The 17,224-nt window shown below is 36.4% G+C and overlaps 1 protein-coding gene across 1 annotated transcript; it reads right to left on the bottom strand.

The window, feature by feature from the left end:
- Positions 1–10,492: 10,492 nt before the first annotated feature.
- Positions 10,493–16,736, bottom strand: LOC113709424 (alpha-glucosidase). The gene is made up of 5 exons (XM_027232188.2): positions 16,282–16,736; positions 13,792–14,471; positions 12,930–13,160; positions 12,104–12,750; positions 10,493–11,604 (listed from the first exon to the last, which is right to left on the bottom strand). The coding sequence occupies exons 1-5, from the start codon at positions 16,635–16,637 to the stop codon at positions 10,717–10,719; spliced, it is 2,802 nt and encodes a 933-aa protein (XP_027087989.1). The 5' UTR covers positions 16,638–16,736; the 3' UTR covers positions 10,493–10,716.
- Between the last annotated feature and the right edge of the window lie 488 nt (positions 16,737–17,224).

The raw sequence follows: 17,224 nt of genomic DNA, 5'->3' as shown, positions 1-17,224 counted from the left end.
AATAAAAAGATGGATTTTTATGAGAATAAATAGGGTTAACAAGACTTTGCCCCCTGACCCTATGATGTGGCAATACTTTACCGCCCTGAATTTTTCTCAAGTAAATTATATTTATACTTTTATTTTTGACAAATGCATGTGCATATTTTTTTTCTTCCTAAATTAGCTCCAGTTAGAGGTGGCAAAATGGATTCAAATCCATTTATCCATCCATATAAACCAAGTTTAAATGGATTTGGATGACTAAAAAAAGTGTGATGGTTTTAAATGGTTATTCATTTAAAACCAATTAAATTGATGGATTTACATGGTTTATCCACTTGATCCATATAAATCCATTTAGCAAAATAGAATGCAATGGGAAGACGGACCCAGGACTCACAAATAACTTCTTCTCTTCCTTTCAGAAAGCGTCATCGTTGTGGGCCCACAAAACTAGAGAACATCATCACGTTCACAAGAAGTGGAGCTAGAAACACAGTCAAAATATTGACAACTGGCCTCTATGAGTTTGTTAAATCTGAGAAGAATCCTTTTTTGTTATTGCCTTCTACTTCCTTAAGTATATTTTCGTCTTTTTCTTTTGGGATAATTTCAGAAACCTCCCCTGAGGTTTCTGACAGTTTCACTCCCCTCCCCTGTGGTTTCTGAAATTCCACAAACCTCCCCTAAAACTAAATAGGGGATGCCAAAATAGACCCAATTTCAAAATACAAACAATATAAAATTAGTAGCTGGAGAGAGAAACCAGTGTATTCCACAAATGCCCTCATTATCTTGGGTTAGATAGCTAATGCAATGTGAAGAAAAATGAGGGAATTTAAGAAGAATGAAACTTGAGGGGGTGTAAGTGAGACCAATCATGGATTTGATTACAATGAGGAGTAGTGAACAAATGCAATGCAACGGCTCTTTCTGGCAGCCAGTTCTAACGTCTACATGCACTACAAGAAAACTGACTTTTCACGACGCCAGAAATATGCTGCAAAAAGTCCAAAAACCGCCGCGAAAACCTTTTTGCGGCACAAATGCGACAGAATTAAATTATGCCACAAAAGTAGCCGTTACAAAAGAAAACGACACAATTTTTCAACATGTCGCATACATTTGCATCACTCTTTGTGACGCCAATTTGAGTGTCACCACTCTACTTGCGGCACAAAAAATGCGCTACAAAATGTCCACAATGTCATGCGACAAAAACTTGCGTCGCAAAAAAGTCACCAATATAAAGACCAGAAATCAATTTTTTCATGGTACAATAATTATCATGCTCAAATATCCTAAAATCGAATATTATAACAAAATATAGTTCCACAATACACTAGAATAAAGTACCATACATTGTTTTAGTCAAATTCTACAAACTTTATCATTTAATATTGTTCGCTCCAATTACAAGATGTTTCATATATTCCAAAATGTGCTTGTCTTCAAAAGTACAGCACTTCATCATACATCTCTCAAAAACATCTTCATATCTCCCAATCCGCATGCTTCCAATGTACCATCAAGTCCAGGGCTGCAAAGTGTATTCTATTAGTCCCCTGCTCATATAACCCCAGCCCATTAAGCATGAAGAAAACGTTAATATAACAATAGATACTGAAACGGAATTTGTAATTCAACCTTTTCACAGATACTGAAAATTAAGACCACTTCTACTACATTATGTCCCCTAAATAGCTGGCTAAATCTTAACAAAAACAGCTCGTCTTCCCAATCATACAAATACTCAATGGAAAACTATGTATTTCTCTATCAAAAATTACAAAACAAAAGTTTAAACATTCACAAGCTACAAGATTGTATGAAATAAAAAGAAAAAAAATGTTGCTAACTTTGATAGTGAGTCAAAATACCTTAATATCTTCCCAAAATCTCTCCTTAGATCCTTCAGGCATGTCATCATTTTCAATGCGCCTAAACACTCCATTGTTCATATTTTCTTGATTGAAGTCCCATGGATCTTCACCATGATAAATCCAATTTGTATAAGTGGTCAAAAACCCCTTCATTGTTACATGTGCACGCACAGTTTCCCAGTTTATTAACATGCAAAAAAAATAAAAAATAAAGTGCAGCATGTGCATCCCAGTTTGCTATGCTCATAGTGGAATGCGATGTTAACAGTTAACCCAACTTCTCAATGCCAAAAGAATGTGGTGAATTTATGTCAATATGCAAACCAGTGTTCTGTTTGCAAGAAAAAGAAACATAGATAAATCAGGGGAGCTAGATTGTCTTACAAATTCCTAATTGCAAGAAACACTTACATGAAGAACTTAGTGAAGGCTGCTTCAATGGGCCCTCTGAGAGAGGCACTTACTCAGGGATTTGAAATCACAAAGCTGAAAAAGGAGGATATGAGGCCCGTAACAGTGAAGGTAATTTACAGCACATAGAGAAAATTAAAGAATAGAACCTATCTAGGAATACATAAATCTCGCTGCACTGCCTCCTTGTACAGTTTAAAAATGGAACTTTAATAACCTGAAGGATGAAAGGAATAATATCTTTTTGTGGTTTTGGTTTTCTATAGGACTTTGAGAATGCACTTCAGGAGGTTAGGCCTCTTCTCACAATCTTGTTCTTCAAGTGCATCCGATAAACATAGTTTGCTGCTGCAATAAAAATTTACCAATAAACTGTGCCCAACCATTTGGAAAATCACAGTCATGAAGCATGCAAGTCTAGTCCAAGGCACTCATTTTACTAGCCCACTAACCTGAGAGTATAACAGTCATTCCTCTGTTAGTGCCTATTACAAACTACTGCTGATTGTTCAGTGATTTTCAGAAGAGTAACATCCTCTATCTTTCACATCCAACCTTGATTGACTTCAGATAAATGCCATAGAAGGAAATTTTGTTATGACGTTACATAAACGCTACATGCAAGCTCTACTTCCAGAGCAAACCAGATAAAGATGCACTAGCATCTGTGCCAACCTATTTGGAAAATCATGTCAAGCGTGCAAATCTAGTCCATGGCACGCATTTTACTAGTACAGAAACCAAGAGTAAAATCTACTGTTGATTGTTAAGTGATTTCCAGATGAGTAATATCCTTGTCTTTCTCATCCAATCTAGATTAACTGCAGATAAATTCCATAGAAGAAACATTCGTTATGACATTACATAGTCAGAGCAGACAAGAAAAGATACAGTAGCATCTGTTGACTGTCATACAAAACAGAACACAGGTAATAATAAAAGCAGCGATCTCATGATAATCCGCATTACATTAAATTACAAGAAACACTTACATGAACACACCAATATCAACGAACAGGGGCTGTAGTGGGGCAGACTCTTCTAGTTGCCGCGAGACCTAATTTTTGAAGTCAATGACTCAAATGGTTGGGTCAATTTGTTCGAGCTTTCAGCTGTAGGAATTTCGACAACTGTGGTTGACAAAATTCAGAATCAACGGAAGACCAATTACTTTGCCCAATCAAATTAGGGCTTTGTGCCAAATCTTATTAACCGAAATTCAGTTAAGATCCTAGGGTTATTAATATATATGCAACAGAGAAGAGTGCAGGTCACAAAGACATACGAGGGAAAAAAACATAGAAATCGAAAATCATATGGAAGAATTTTTACCTTTTTCTTTGTAATAGTGATGGCGTAAGAGCTTTTGATTTCTGCTATATTTGAAGCAGAGATGGTGAAAATATTGACAAACTCTTATCCGAGTTGCGTACTGCAGTGGTTTTGGATGAGCGGAAGAATTCGGGTCTAGGTAGTTTTGTTTTTTCCTTTTCGGATTTGTAAAAGATAAACCCCTTCCTGCTTTGGGGGGCTTATCGATACCTTTTTACAAGGGATCGATATGTGGATTGTGCTAGGAAACTATCTTTTATGGGTTTTATTAAAACTATGTCGTTTTTATGTAAAAATTAGGAACCGTTGTGAAATTTGCAGCACAAATTGAAATTTGCTGCTTATTTACCGCACTTTCTCCTTGTGCCACAGCAAAAGCGTTGCAAAAAGCCCGTTTTCTTGTAGTGCATGCAACGGCCAACTCCGAAGGCTATTTATCAAAGTAAAATGCAGCAGCCACAGATGCAACAAACAACAACAGACAAATGTTAATCTGTGAGATGCAACTAAAATGCTTGGTGTTGGATGCAACTGAAGTGCTTGGTGTTCCATCTTGAATTGCAGCAGCAACAAACACACACGCAAATGGCCAGTTCAAGCAGCAGAGGTGAATTCTGGAATTCACCTACATCATTTACAATTAGAAATAGATATTGTCGATGTAATCGCAAGGCAACTATTAAAATTTCTGAGAGTCAACGGAATCCACACAAGCTGTACTTTTGCTGCACAAATTGCAGATTCTTTGAATGGTATGAAGGTCCAGAAGAGGAAGAGGTGAGCAGCCAAAGAGAACGCAAACATTCATCAATGCAAAGGGAAGAACAAGTCCAGATTGGTAGAGTTGAAGAACAATACTCCATAGTGACAAAGCTAATGATACTTAACCTTGTATTCTTAGCAATTTATATGTTTGTTCAAATTGTGAAGTCAGTTTAATGAAATCAGTTTATTCAAATTTTCACTTTCAGTTTATTCATATGTGCATGCAAGACGTTGTCTATTATGATCTTACTAAGACAACACCATACAATCTATACATACAAAAAGAATTCGAACCTGTAGAATCCCTGCATATTGCACTTTACTTCAAAGATACAAAATGTATGTCTTTAATGAATTTACACTGCTGCTTGGAATTCAAATGTCAGGCAAAAGACCATGTATAGGTACTAAGTCCATAGATGGTATACAAAACCAAAAGTTGCACCAAGCATTTCAGCAAAGTTTCAGCAAAACTAATAATGACAAAAGTATCTCCAATCGTAAACAGATTCAAAAGAACATCAGTATTCTTTTAGCAACAATATATGACAAGGGAGGCCTAACTATTTAAAACCTCAAGCTATAGCTGCTGCTAAGATTGTGCGACTCATGATTAGCTGATGTATTGGTGCTCACTGAAGTTTGTAAGTGGGAATTTTTTGTGGAATTGGCACCAGCAATTGGCATTAATGGCATTGGTTGTGAAGCTGCAAATGAAGTTCTCCTCCTGATGTTAGTTACAGCAGATGTTCCATCTTTCTTTGAGGGCCTTCCTCTCTGAAATGATATAGGACAAGTGCATAGGGTGAGCAACTCAGAAATGAAAAAAAATGACCAAAAAGCAACTGGATGTACCTTTCTCTTAGCAGCATCCATAGTTGTCTGTACATCAGCTTGAATATTAGTTGCACCAGGTTCAGTTGATGGGCTTGGATTGTTGCCTTGACTGGAAATCACACCAGGCACACTACCCTCTATGTGATCTTGCATTAGGAAAATCTCCTCATTTGGTAGTTAACAGTTGTTAATTTGATAGTAAACAGTTTCAGCACTCACTAAACATATAATAAAGTAACGTTTACCCAGAGAACAACTCCTGACAAGCCTGTGTTTGCAATTCCCCTGCCAGGCCTTGCTCTTCTCTTAGGAATCTGTACATTAAGTTGTATGTCATGATCTTAAGTATGGTGAACAAAGTAACATGATCAATATTAGAAATCAGTTATGAACCTGCTGATTTGTTTGCGAGGTAGAGTTATTTCCTCTCACAGGTGCTCTTTGGCATGTTCTCTTATTATGGCCAAATGCATTGCAGTTCCTACATCTCAGAGTAGTAGACCTCTTTGTCTGAGATGGAGCTGGTTCATCAGGTCCTCGCCTTCTATTCACTCTTGGTCTACCTGGAGCTCTCCTCAGGGGTGGTGGTAGGACAATTGCTGGAGTGACATCAGGTAATGGAGGCCATCGTTTCTCATGAGGAATTGGGTGAATTATGCCACTATATGCCTTAATCCACATTTCTGTTGAGAAGCAACCATCACAGTAAGCCTCTACTTTGAGTCTTCTATATATAATGCCTAGTGCAGCATGCTTGCAAGGTAGTCCTGACAGTTGAAAAGCACCACAATCACACGTCTTTTGGGCCAAATTGACAATGTATTCTCTGTCCACATCACCAACTTCAAATATCTCCTCACTTGCCATTTGCAGTGAGCATCTCCTAGACAGTCCAACAATTTCCTTCAGCTTTTTAGTGATTTTTGGAGTGATATTAGAGCTCCATGTGCAGGCCTTTTGATATCTTTTATGCAGCTTTTTCATGAGCTTTTTCCTTAAACCATCAGCAAGAGTCAGTATTGGTTTAGCTCTTAAATCTCCCACCCATGCATTGAAAGATTCAGTAAAATTGTTTGTGACATGGTCACACTTTATCTCAGTTGAGTATGCGTGCCTAGCCCAAGATGCAGGTGGAATCTTTGATAAGTATCTCCATGCTTCTACATTCATGTCTTTAATGGAGGCCATTGCTTCATTGAAGCCTAATGCATCATAGCTCTTAGCAGCTTTCCAGAACAAACTGTTCAGTAATACTCCAGGAAATTGAAGCCTAAAGTTGCTGCAGATGTGTTTGCAACAATACCGTCCAGTAGCTAATGGAATTTGCTCCTCATAAGCAAGATTCAATCCCTACAGCAATTGAGTTAAAACCATTCAAATAATAGGCATAGCTGGACATATAGAATGAGACATTTGCCATGATAGTAAAGTAAATAAGGTCTATACCTTTTGTCTATCACTCATGAATGTTAAAGGAACACTGTTATGAAATGGTCCAAAGAATTCCTGGAAAAAGTAGAAGAACCAGCTCCAGGTTTCTTTGTTTTCAGATTCAGCCACAGCAAATGCAATAGGAAAAATTGAGTTATTTGCATCCAATGCTACAGCAGTGAGTAATACTCCACCAAAATTGCCTTTCAAATGACAACCATCGAAACCAATAAAAGGTCTACAACCAGTTAAGAAACCATCTTTCTGACCTTTGAAACTTATAAACAATCTCAAGAATCTTGGTTCGACAAGTAAATTGGGTCTGTCATAATGAACTTTGCATAAGCTGCCAGGATTGCTCTGCCTTAGAAGAACAGCATATTTTGGTATCTTACTATATGAAGCTGCATGTGTACCCTCAATTTCTTCCCTGGCCTTTTCTCTTGCCCTGTATACTTGTTGTTTGCTAGGATGAACACCATATTTTAGCATCTCAGCTTCAATCCCCTTTCTGGAAATGTCTGGATGATCTCTCATCACAGCAACAAGTTTCTTTGCTATCCAATCAGAGGTGGCCTCTCGATTCTTGCTGTCCATCACACACGTGTGTTCTGGTGTGTATGATTTTATCATATACGTCACTGAATCTGCTAAAGGTGAGGCATGAATTCTCCACTTGCATCCATCAACACCACACTTGGCTGTACATCTGCTTTTTTCATTCTTCAATCTTTGTAGGGGAAAACCTTTTTGGATCACAAAATCCTTTAATGCTGCTCTAAAAGCATCAACATTTGTGAAAAGCTGTCCCTTCTTAAACTCTATGTCTTCTTTTCGGTTGTAAGTCCACATCTTGGCTCTTAAGGCTTCTCTCATGGGATCTATTTCATGTTCAGATTCAGAATCAGGTACAATATCCTCATTTTCCTTGTCATCAAAGTCAGAAAAATCATCATGACTACTGTCACTTTGGGATACAGACCAATGCTCATCACCTAAATTATCCTCATTGTTACTGTCCCAACCTTGATTCCATGAGTCATCAGAAGTAGAATCACAAATGTACTCCTCAGTCTCACAATTTAATTCATGAACTTCGATATTCTTGCCTCTACCAGTTTTTTCAGTTCTTAAATTCTCATGCTCATTTACTACATTTCTGTTTAGGAAGTTGTCACTCTGTTCTGCAGGGATGATATCCATCTCCAACACTTGTATATTAATGACTATATGAGATTGATGCACCTTGAACATTTCAGCAACAGATTGGTCATCATTCACATCTAAGTACTTAGCTGTACCAGGTATTTCGCATCTCATGTGCACCAGTAGATTGACATTTCCAGACATTTCTTGCAATGCCTTCTCAGCAACGTCATTTAGTAAGTCAGAATACATGTAACTCTTGGGATTTACCTTAGCCACTCTTACTTTTCTTCCCATACAATGGAGCACAATATCATGAACATCAGTGTTAACCATCCTACAATAGACAATCATAGCCTACTGAAGTTACTGAAGTTATTGAAGTTACAGAAAATATTATGCAGCAAAATTAACCATCTTGCAACATTGGTTGCTGAAGTTACAGAGAAAGCATAAGCTACTAAGGTTTGGCATCTAACTATATCAAACAACCCAAGTCAGACGAGAAATATAGAATCAAGCAAGCATCAACTGGTAGAGGCTTAGCAAACCAAGTCACGTGACAAACCAGAAAATCATAAGCAAACATGTATCAAGCTTATACAAACAACAACCAAATCAGAAGTAAGCTACCAAGGAATATTGAAACAGTCTCTGAAATCTTAAACGCTTACCTGGTAACGCAGTTTGCTTGCCAGAAAGAGACTCTTCTTCAGCAAATGTTAGAATCAACAAGTTTGTTTGCCAACCATCAACCTCAGTTGCTATAACACAAACAATGGCGGGAACAGACCAAGTTTCTTGCTTCTATATGCACCGTGCCTTTCAAGCTGTTATGTCAATCAGATCAAGAGCATGGCGCCTAAGTTTGGCGCCATTTCACAACGGTCCCTTTTCTATTTTCGTTTTTAGGACTCTAATTTATGGTTAATTACATTAATTGTGTTTATAACTAACTTAACTAATAGCTTTCAGATAATCACAAAATATTAACAAAATTGTAAGGGTATTTAAGTCTTTTTGACACAAATGATGTAAGAAATGGGACCTCACCATCTGACAGGGGAGGTTTGTGGAATTTTAGAAACCACAGGGGAGGGGAGTGAAACTGTCAGAAACCTCAGGGGAGGTTTCTGAAATTATCCCTTTTCTTTTTTGTAGATTTTTCCCTTTAGTTGCTTAATAATCACATGTTCTTTGCCTTCCACTAAGGGCCTGTTGCGAGTTACAATAACTTATTAAAAAATAATTTTTCAATAGAGTTTTTAATAAAAATACTTATTAAGTATTTAAATGCTTTAAAATATATTATTTGGAGATATTGTTCAATAAATACTTATTGTATTGGATAATATGTAATTTAAAAAATTTTAAATATATTTATCTCTTTATTTAGTTCATAATATAGGATAAAATGATTAAATTCAATGTTTTATTTTTTAAATCACAAAAGCTACTATAAAAGTACCAAATTTAACCTTTTGCTAAAAGTGTTTTTAACACAAAAATTTTTACTCCTAATTTTATAGGATGATATTCACCAAACGTTTTGCTTTTAGCACATAAAAATGCATTTTTACCAGAAGCACTACAACTCTTATAGGGAGAGCTTGCGCCTCTTATGGGGTGCAACCTGGCTCAACTCCGGATTAGTCAGGGCCCAAAGTGGCTATTTCATACCGAAGGATCTGGCCAAAAAAAAAAGTTACGAAAATATTTAAATGGATTATAAATGGATAATTGGTTTTTATTTAATCCATTTAGATCCATCCATTTAGATCCATTTATTAAATGGATTGGATAAATTTCATCCACCATCCGTTAAGTCAAAACCAATTATGAACCATTTATCCATATTGCCACCTCTAGCTCCAGTCTTCCTATTTTCTCAAAGGTCAACTTTTAACTTGTTTCATTTTCTTATTATATATTCATCACAATATTCTGCTACTACGTGATATAATGTTGGACAACAGTTTAATTAATTTATTGTGTAGATTTATGTATAATTTAGCATTGGTTTAAATAGAACTCTACTTGCACCCTGCCCTTGCCTAATATATAATGTATTATAGTACTAATATATATGTACATGTTCTAATTAAAAATTAATAAAATGGTATTTTGTTGGGATAAAATAATATACCATTTATTGGCAATTTTTTATGTTTGTAGCAAAAGTATGATTTTGTTATGTCAATTTGTTTAACTTTTTATTTGTCACATGTTGCATATTGTTTATCAAAAAAAAAATCCATGTGTAACATATTGCTTATTTGTCAATTTGTTGCATATTTGTCAATTTGTTTAACTTTTTATTTGTCACATAGATTTTGTGTAGTATCACACGTGAAAAATGACTGATAATTGCGGTTGTTATTTTTTGCTAACTATTCAAAGAACTGATAATTCGATTATTGTTGGTATTATGTAATTTTTAAAAAAAATGTATACTGTTGAAGTATAGGGTAAGTGTTACCACCACATAGGTTCTGCCGGAGGTTTTAAAACCGAAGTATGGGATAATCCAGGAAAACTTTATGACCAACCATGCACAACTGCTACAGGGAAGAGGTAATTAATAAAGAAAATTAGCATGCCTGCAACAAAGGGCACTTGTAGCTTGCAATTGATTTTGACTTAATTTTGAAAGTCCAAACATATTGTTGGAAAACACAAAACAAAAAATTTGAACTCAGCATGCCTGCAACAAAGAGCACTTCTTTGCTTGTGATTTGTATATGTTGGATTGCCGGAGTACAAGAAGTATGTAAATGTCACTCAAAAAAGAGTTGAAGGAAACGGCAGATGCATTGCCATGTATTTGCTGGATTCTGGTTCCTAAAAAACATGTATTGCTTTATTATTGTTATCTGAAGCAAATACATTTCCAACAGGAGTATCCTATTCATCTCTTATTCTTCGAAGATCACATGCTGAGATTTAGCTCTAACTTGAACTCCTCTTCAATCAACAAATTAAGGCCTGAGACCTCAACAGAGGCAAACTGTCCACTGAGCTTTAAACTACTACTTATTCCTGCGTTCTGATTCCTTCTCTGTGTGTTGCTAGTGGAAATTTGGTAGCCCTTTAAAGCTCTTGCATTTTTAAGGCCTAGAAATGTCACTTTGTTGATGGTCCACTTCTGGCTTGAAGCAAAGTTTCCATTGACAACCTTGGTTTCAAGCCTAACGAAACTCTTGTAGACATGGCTATTGAATTGCACCAATGTCCACCTCCCTTTCTCACTTCCCATCTCCACTTCCTCTCCATCATCCAGGAACAGTTCTCCTGTGCTATTTTCATTTTTGCTAAGAACAACGAGGAGATTAAATGGTGTTTTTCTTGCAGCTTCAGTGGTCATTGCTTCCCCTTGCATGGCCAATACATTGCCTTCCCTAACATGTACATTTATGTGATCTGTTGGTGCATCAAGTGTCACATACTTTCCTTGGCTCAAACTCACCGACTGTGAATGATTGAAGAGGCTAAACCAGTTTCCTGCAGGAAAATATGCATCAACGGTGACTGCTCCCGGCTTGAGTACAGGTGAGATCATAACACCTTTGCCAAGAAGATACTGCGAGCTGATTCCATACGTGTTGACATCTTCAGGGAACGAGAAGAAAAGGGGCCGCGCAATGGGTGTCCCTTTAATATGTGCTTCATACATTAGCATGTAGAAATAGGGAAGTAACCGGTAGCGGAGCCCGAGTACTTTTTTGGCAGATGCTGCAACTGAATCCCACAGATAGAGTTCTTGAGAATTACTATCCTTTGTAGTGTGATCCCTAGCAAAAGGATAAAAGGCCCCCAACTGCATCATCAAAGTGAAAGTTCTAAATTGCAGCAGGATTGCGAGAACAATATATAACAATCAACTATCCAAACTGCTTTAGTGAACTGGCAAAGGCTTATAAAAACTAGATGAAATGAACTTTTACAATTTCAGTTTTAAATAGAGTTAATTGTTCAATTTCTGCATGATGAAAAGTTAGACATGCCTTACCTAAGACTGCCCCTAGTTTTTAATTTAAAGTTACATTGAATTCTTCAAGTTATTTTTAACTTTTATTCCACTAATGTTTAAATTCATTGAGTTTTTGTTAGACAATATCAAAAAGGTGATTCTGAAAAGACAAAAGCGCAAGTTTTACTGACTTCATCATCTGGCGGAAAATTTTGCCGTTACTTCAGGAACTAAAAGGAATTTCTCATGAGCAAAACAAACATCAAAAGCTGATATTATGTAACCCTTTAGGTGAAAATCTGTCAAATTCATAATCTAATGTTAAGAAAGAACCACCAAAGCATACCTGTATCCAACGACGACAAAGCTCTTCTGTAGTGTTTCCTGAAAAACCACATATGTCTGCTCCTACCATAGGAATTCCAAAAAGTCCAAAACTCAAAATGGTCGGAATTGAGTATGCCAAATCATCCCAAGTGGCAGCATTATCTCCAGTCCAGTGTGCTGTGAATTTTCCAGAACCAACAAAAGTTGATCTGGAAAGTACAAATGGCCTTTTACCTTTCAGTTTGCCTAGTGCCTGATTAGTTGCTCTGGACTCTAAGAACCCATAGAGGTTGTGGACATTGTACTCGGTAAAATCATAAAAATGCATAGCAGTTGCAGGGACAGTTGAGTAAGTGATGGACATCTTAGCGCCATGGTTGTTTATTTTATAAGGAGGGTCATCAAGCGGAGATGATGGGGTAGGAGAAGAAGTTATGAAATTTGATAGCTCATTCATGTCAATCCATAGACCATCAAATGAGACAATATTGTGAAATTGGTTGATCTCATTGCTCCAAAAGAGTCCAGCTGCGGGGTTCACAAAATCCGGGAAGTAAACATTCCCTGGCCAAACTACACCCTGGTAGGATATATTGTCACGCTTTATAAATATATCCGCTGCCTTTCCTCTTATGTAAGTCCCATATGTCTCATTGATGCTGATACCTGCGGTAGGAACAAGTAATCCACTCAGATTGTCAGAGAGTGACTTCAGTTCCAGAAGGATGACAGACAGTATTTAGTCTTGTTTCATGTATATCATTGTCTAACCTACTAATCTAACACAAAACAAATAGAAACTAATAATCATACGAAAAAAGAAGTTTCAGAGGAGAAAAGTTTACCAGGATCAACAATGAGAACATATTTTTGACCGTTTAGATGAAGGGCATCAACAAAATTCTTCATCTTATCAAAAGGAAAATTGACAGGATCAAGTGTAAAGTCCTTAAATCCATCCATGTAATCAATGTCAGTCCACATGACCTCTAGAGGAATTCCAGCTTTTGCATAATTAGCAACCACTGCCTCAAGATTTGAAACATTTTTGTAACCCCATCGACATTGGTGAAATCCTGGGGAAAAATATCAACCAGATAGAATTCAGAGATATACAAAAGGCCACCATGTGCATTATCACTTTTGCAGATGGTATGGAAGTAGAACAGAAGTATCATAACTGGTGTACTTATTCTGTCATTTACAAATCGAATACAAAGTGTAACACTTCCAAATGTATACTGGTCCTAAACATGTCTTGTGGAGAAAAATAAAGATGAACTTTCTCTATCATCTCGCCAAGTGTAAGAGCTTTGCTCGAAACATGTTAAAATTAAGCATTGGCTCCAGCTTCAGGGTTGATCAGTCATGTTTTATATTAGAAGACCTCCTAGAATTAGACTCAACTGTGGAATATCATAGGAACAAACACAGTAGGTATTCAACTTCAAGATAACTTGCACGCTAACTACAGAAGGAAATAGAGGAAATCATTCAATATAAAGCATTGTTACATCTTCTTTTTTTTGTCCCTCCCTTCTGTCCGTAGGATTCAAAATTGACGTTGAAATTATCTTTGATTCTTTCCCAAATGGTGTTAAGAGAATAGTTAATTAGTGGTGATTAATTAGCACGATAGAAAGAACCAGCTAGAATAGCTTAGAGCAATAAAATCAGGTAACAAACAAAGAGATATGATCTTATTACCAAAGGACCAGTATGGCATAGCAGCTGGACGGCCAATGAGCTGAGTGTACTGATCAACCACCATATTTGGAGTTGGTCCAGCAAAAATGTACAGATCAATAATCCCCCCAATCACCTTATAGGTAATCCTGTCTCCTGTATATACAATGTCCATTCCATTACTGTTAAGCAATAAAACTCCATGGCTCCTCCCATTGGGCGATCGAACATCCATGTAAAATGGATGGAATCCATACAAATTAACATCGATATTTGCACTCAAAATGTCTGCATTCCAAAGGGTCAGTGTCTGATTATGTTTAAGCCGAAATGAACTCTTTGTATGCTCGCCAAGCCCGTAAAGATTGGCTCTATCTGACGGCAATGAGGAGGAAAGCTGGAGATATTGGTCTTTAAAAATGAGGAATGTGTTGGGATTGTTAGTTTCTGGGGTGGTGTCAAACAAGGTCTCCCCGGTTGACAGGCGGCTGACTGAGAAGCCAAATGGGGTGGTGTTGCTGAGGCGGAACTCAAGGTCTGATGTGCGATCAGAGAGGAGGTGGCGGTTGTGTGGCGGTTGAGGAGGAGTGTGAGGCGGTGGTGGTGGTGGCGGTTGGCGCGGGAGAATGTCATATGGGACTTCCCATCTTTGGTTGTTGGGATCAGTAATTCGAATTCTTAAACGGCGGTTTGTTTCAAAGCTGTACAAAAAGTCAAAGGCCAAATAATGAGAAGTATAATTTTTTAAAGGGTTAATTCCACTTTGTCCCCCCAAACTTTGGACGATTATCCACTTAAGTCCCTAAACTTCAAAATGGGACACTTAAGTCCCTAAACTTATAAATACCTCCCACTTAAGTCCCTGAACTTATAAAATGGGACACTTAAATCCCTAAACCCTTATAAAATGGGACACTTTGACCACCAACGGCATTCAAGATTTGTTAACAATTTTCCTTAAGTGGGAGGTATTTATAAGTTTAGGGACTTAAGTGTCCCATTTTGAAGTTTAGGGACTTAAGTGGATAATCGTCCAAAGTTTGGGGGGACAAAGTGGAATTAACCCTTTTTTAAACCATAACAGGATTCTGTGAAAAGCGTTAAACTATAAAAGGGTAAAGTGTAATGCACCTTGTTTTGAACAATCAAATAAATGTACCCTGTTTTAAACTACAAAAGGGTAGCTGTCAAAAAAAAAAAAAAAAACTACAAAAGAGTAAAGTTTGTTGGGTCATGTTATTTGTTCCTAGTCCTGTAATGATGGCTCGTTTCTCATCATGCTTTTGCTTGGCCTTTCACCCTTTGGTTCTTAGAAAATTAAAGAAGTATAAATGAGATAGCTCAAATTTGCCAAATAATACCCGATCTGTATCATAAATATATTTTCTAATTCACTTTTTATATTTTCAATCATTTTTTATTTTACATATATCATATTATAAAAAATGTTACAGTAATTATTTCAAATAATATTTTAAATACTACTCTATCCAAACACATGTCATTTAACTTGTTTTGGATATGGAAAGCTACGAAATATTTGAAAAGGTAGGTACTTTTAAAAACAAGAGTAATATCAAATTTTTTTTTTTTTTTTTGGGTAAGTAGGGTAATTTGGAAGTTGTGTTGGTAATAAATGAATTTTAGGAAAAACTAATACAAGGCATAAAATAGGAAAAAGTGGTTCTATTTTCAAAGAGTGATAAATTTTTTTAATTTATTGTACAGGAGAATATGTGATTAACCATAAAGGCTATGTTTAAAGCTTTCATGTTATCACCAAGTACAAACAAAGAAGTTACTTTCCCATATGGAAACGCATGCATGTTCTGTTTATTATTTTTACATAAGAGACAAATAGAAATGGACCATTATGAATGGACATTTTGACCCCTATAGATTCTATACAACAAATTTGTACTTCTACGTGTTAAAATTGAATTAACTTTTGATGCATTGACAGTGTAGTAATTTTATTTTTTACACTAACAACTATGGATATATGATGCATATACATGAATTAAATTTTAAATTTAAATTCATATTATGTGTCATGATCTAAACCTGCTAATGTAAAGAAAATTATAGACTCACTGTGTATTAAAAAATTCTCCTTTAAAATTTGACTACAAGTTCCGACCTTGATCTTTTCAATAAGACGCCGGTCTTTCATTTAGCCATTCATTAAAAATCATCATCAAAGAGTCCTCGTCCACTGTTCCAAGTTCACAGGATCACGACAGAATGGAGGCTAAAAGGTAACCAAATTTAATGGGGAAAAAAAATGGTTTGACAAACGTGTCCATAATGGGCACAATTACGAGGGGTTACTGTCAAAGTGTTAGTTCTATAGAGCACTGAAGTTAAATTCGAGAAGTGTCCAAATGCAAGAATGATAAAATCAAGTATACTAATTTGTGCCGATTTCGTTATCCACAAAGGAATCTCTGTATCAAATGTTTTCTACAGCTAAAAGATGAGTGTATATAATATAGGAAGAAGAAAAAGCACCTGGCGGTGAGCAGGAGCTGGGGTATATCTGGGCCGAAAACGGTGGAGTTCTTGATCAACTCAAGATGAGCAGTCAATGAATTTCCAGCAGAATTTATGCCTACCGACTTGACTGCATATCCATAATCTACGAATTCCTGTGGTTCGTCTGCAGCCAAAAGGGATATTTGCCAGTTGAAAACCAATAGCAAAACACAGAGCTGCCACTGAAATTGCAGAAGAAGCTGTAGAAAGTACAGGTTTCTTCTTGACAGAGATGATAGCTTTGGTGTCATTTTTAGCACTAGTAGTATTGCTTTGCTTGCTGAAAATAATCTTTGGCTTCTGCTTCTTCTTTTTTTATCTCCGAATACCATAATACCATTGCTGTCTAAATTATCTATTTGTTTTCCTTCTTCCAGACAAAGAACAAGATGTTGCTTTCTAATCCCCTACATTGCCACTAAGCTTTGTCTTTTCGCTTGCTGCATCTTCTGTTCAGGCTATTATTCTGTTTTGACTCTTCCACTTTCCCATCTCAGTACCAAATTCTTTGATGGATGGTGGCCACGTTAGAGTATTGTCATAGGTAGCCCTCAAATATACCTTAGATATTCCAAGTACGGAGTAGTAATAACAACAAATGTCTCCCTTTATTTTTTTAAAAATTTTTTTTGAAAAGATAAACAGCCAAAATACCATCACACAACACTATCAAACCTATTTGGATTGCTATTTTTAGGAGTTCTTTTAAAGAATAATGTATTGTAGCGAAGGTAAAAAAATGATTGGAAAATGTCTTCATGAAAAACGTAAAAAATTTTCTACAGAAACTCACAATCCAAACAGGTCTTAGGCTGCGTTTGAAAAAACTGAAATCTGTAATCTGAATCCATTAAGTTATTGAATTGTTAAATATTAAATCAAATATATTTAAGTATATATTACATTCGGTAATGAGTGA

This window comes from Coffea arabica, chromosome 9e (genome assembly GCF_036785885.1).
Source record: "Coffea arabica cultivar ET-39 chromosome 9e, Coffea Arabica ET-39 HiFi, whole genome shotgun sequence".
Classification (NCBI taxonomy): domain Eukaryota; kingdom Viridiplantae; phylum Streptophyta; class Magnoliopsida; order Gentianales; family Rubiaceae; genus Coffea; species Coffea arabica.
This window is presented reverse-complemented; position numbering and strand designations above follow the sequence as displayed.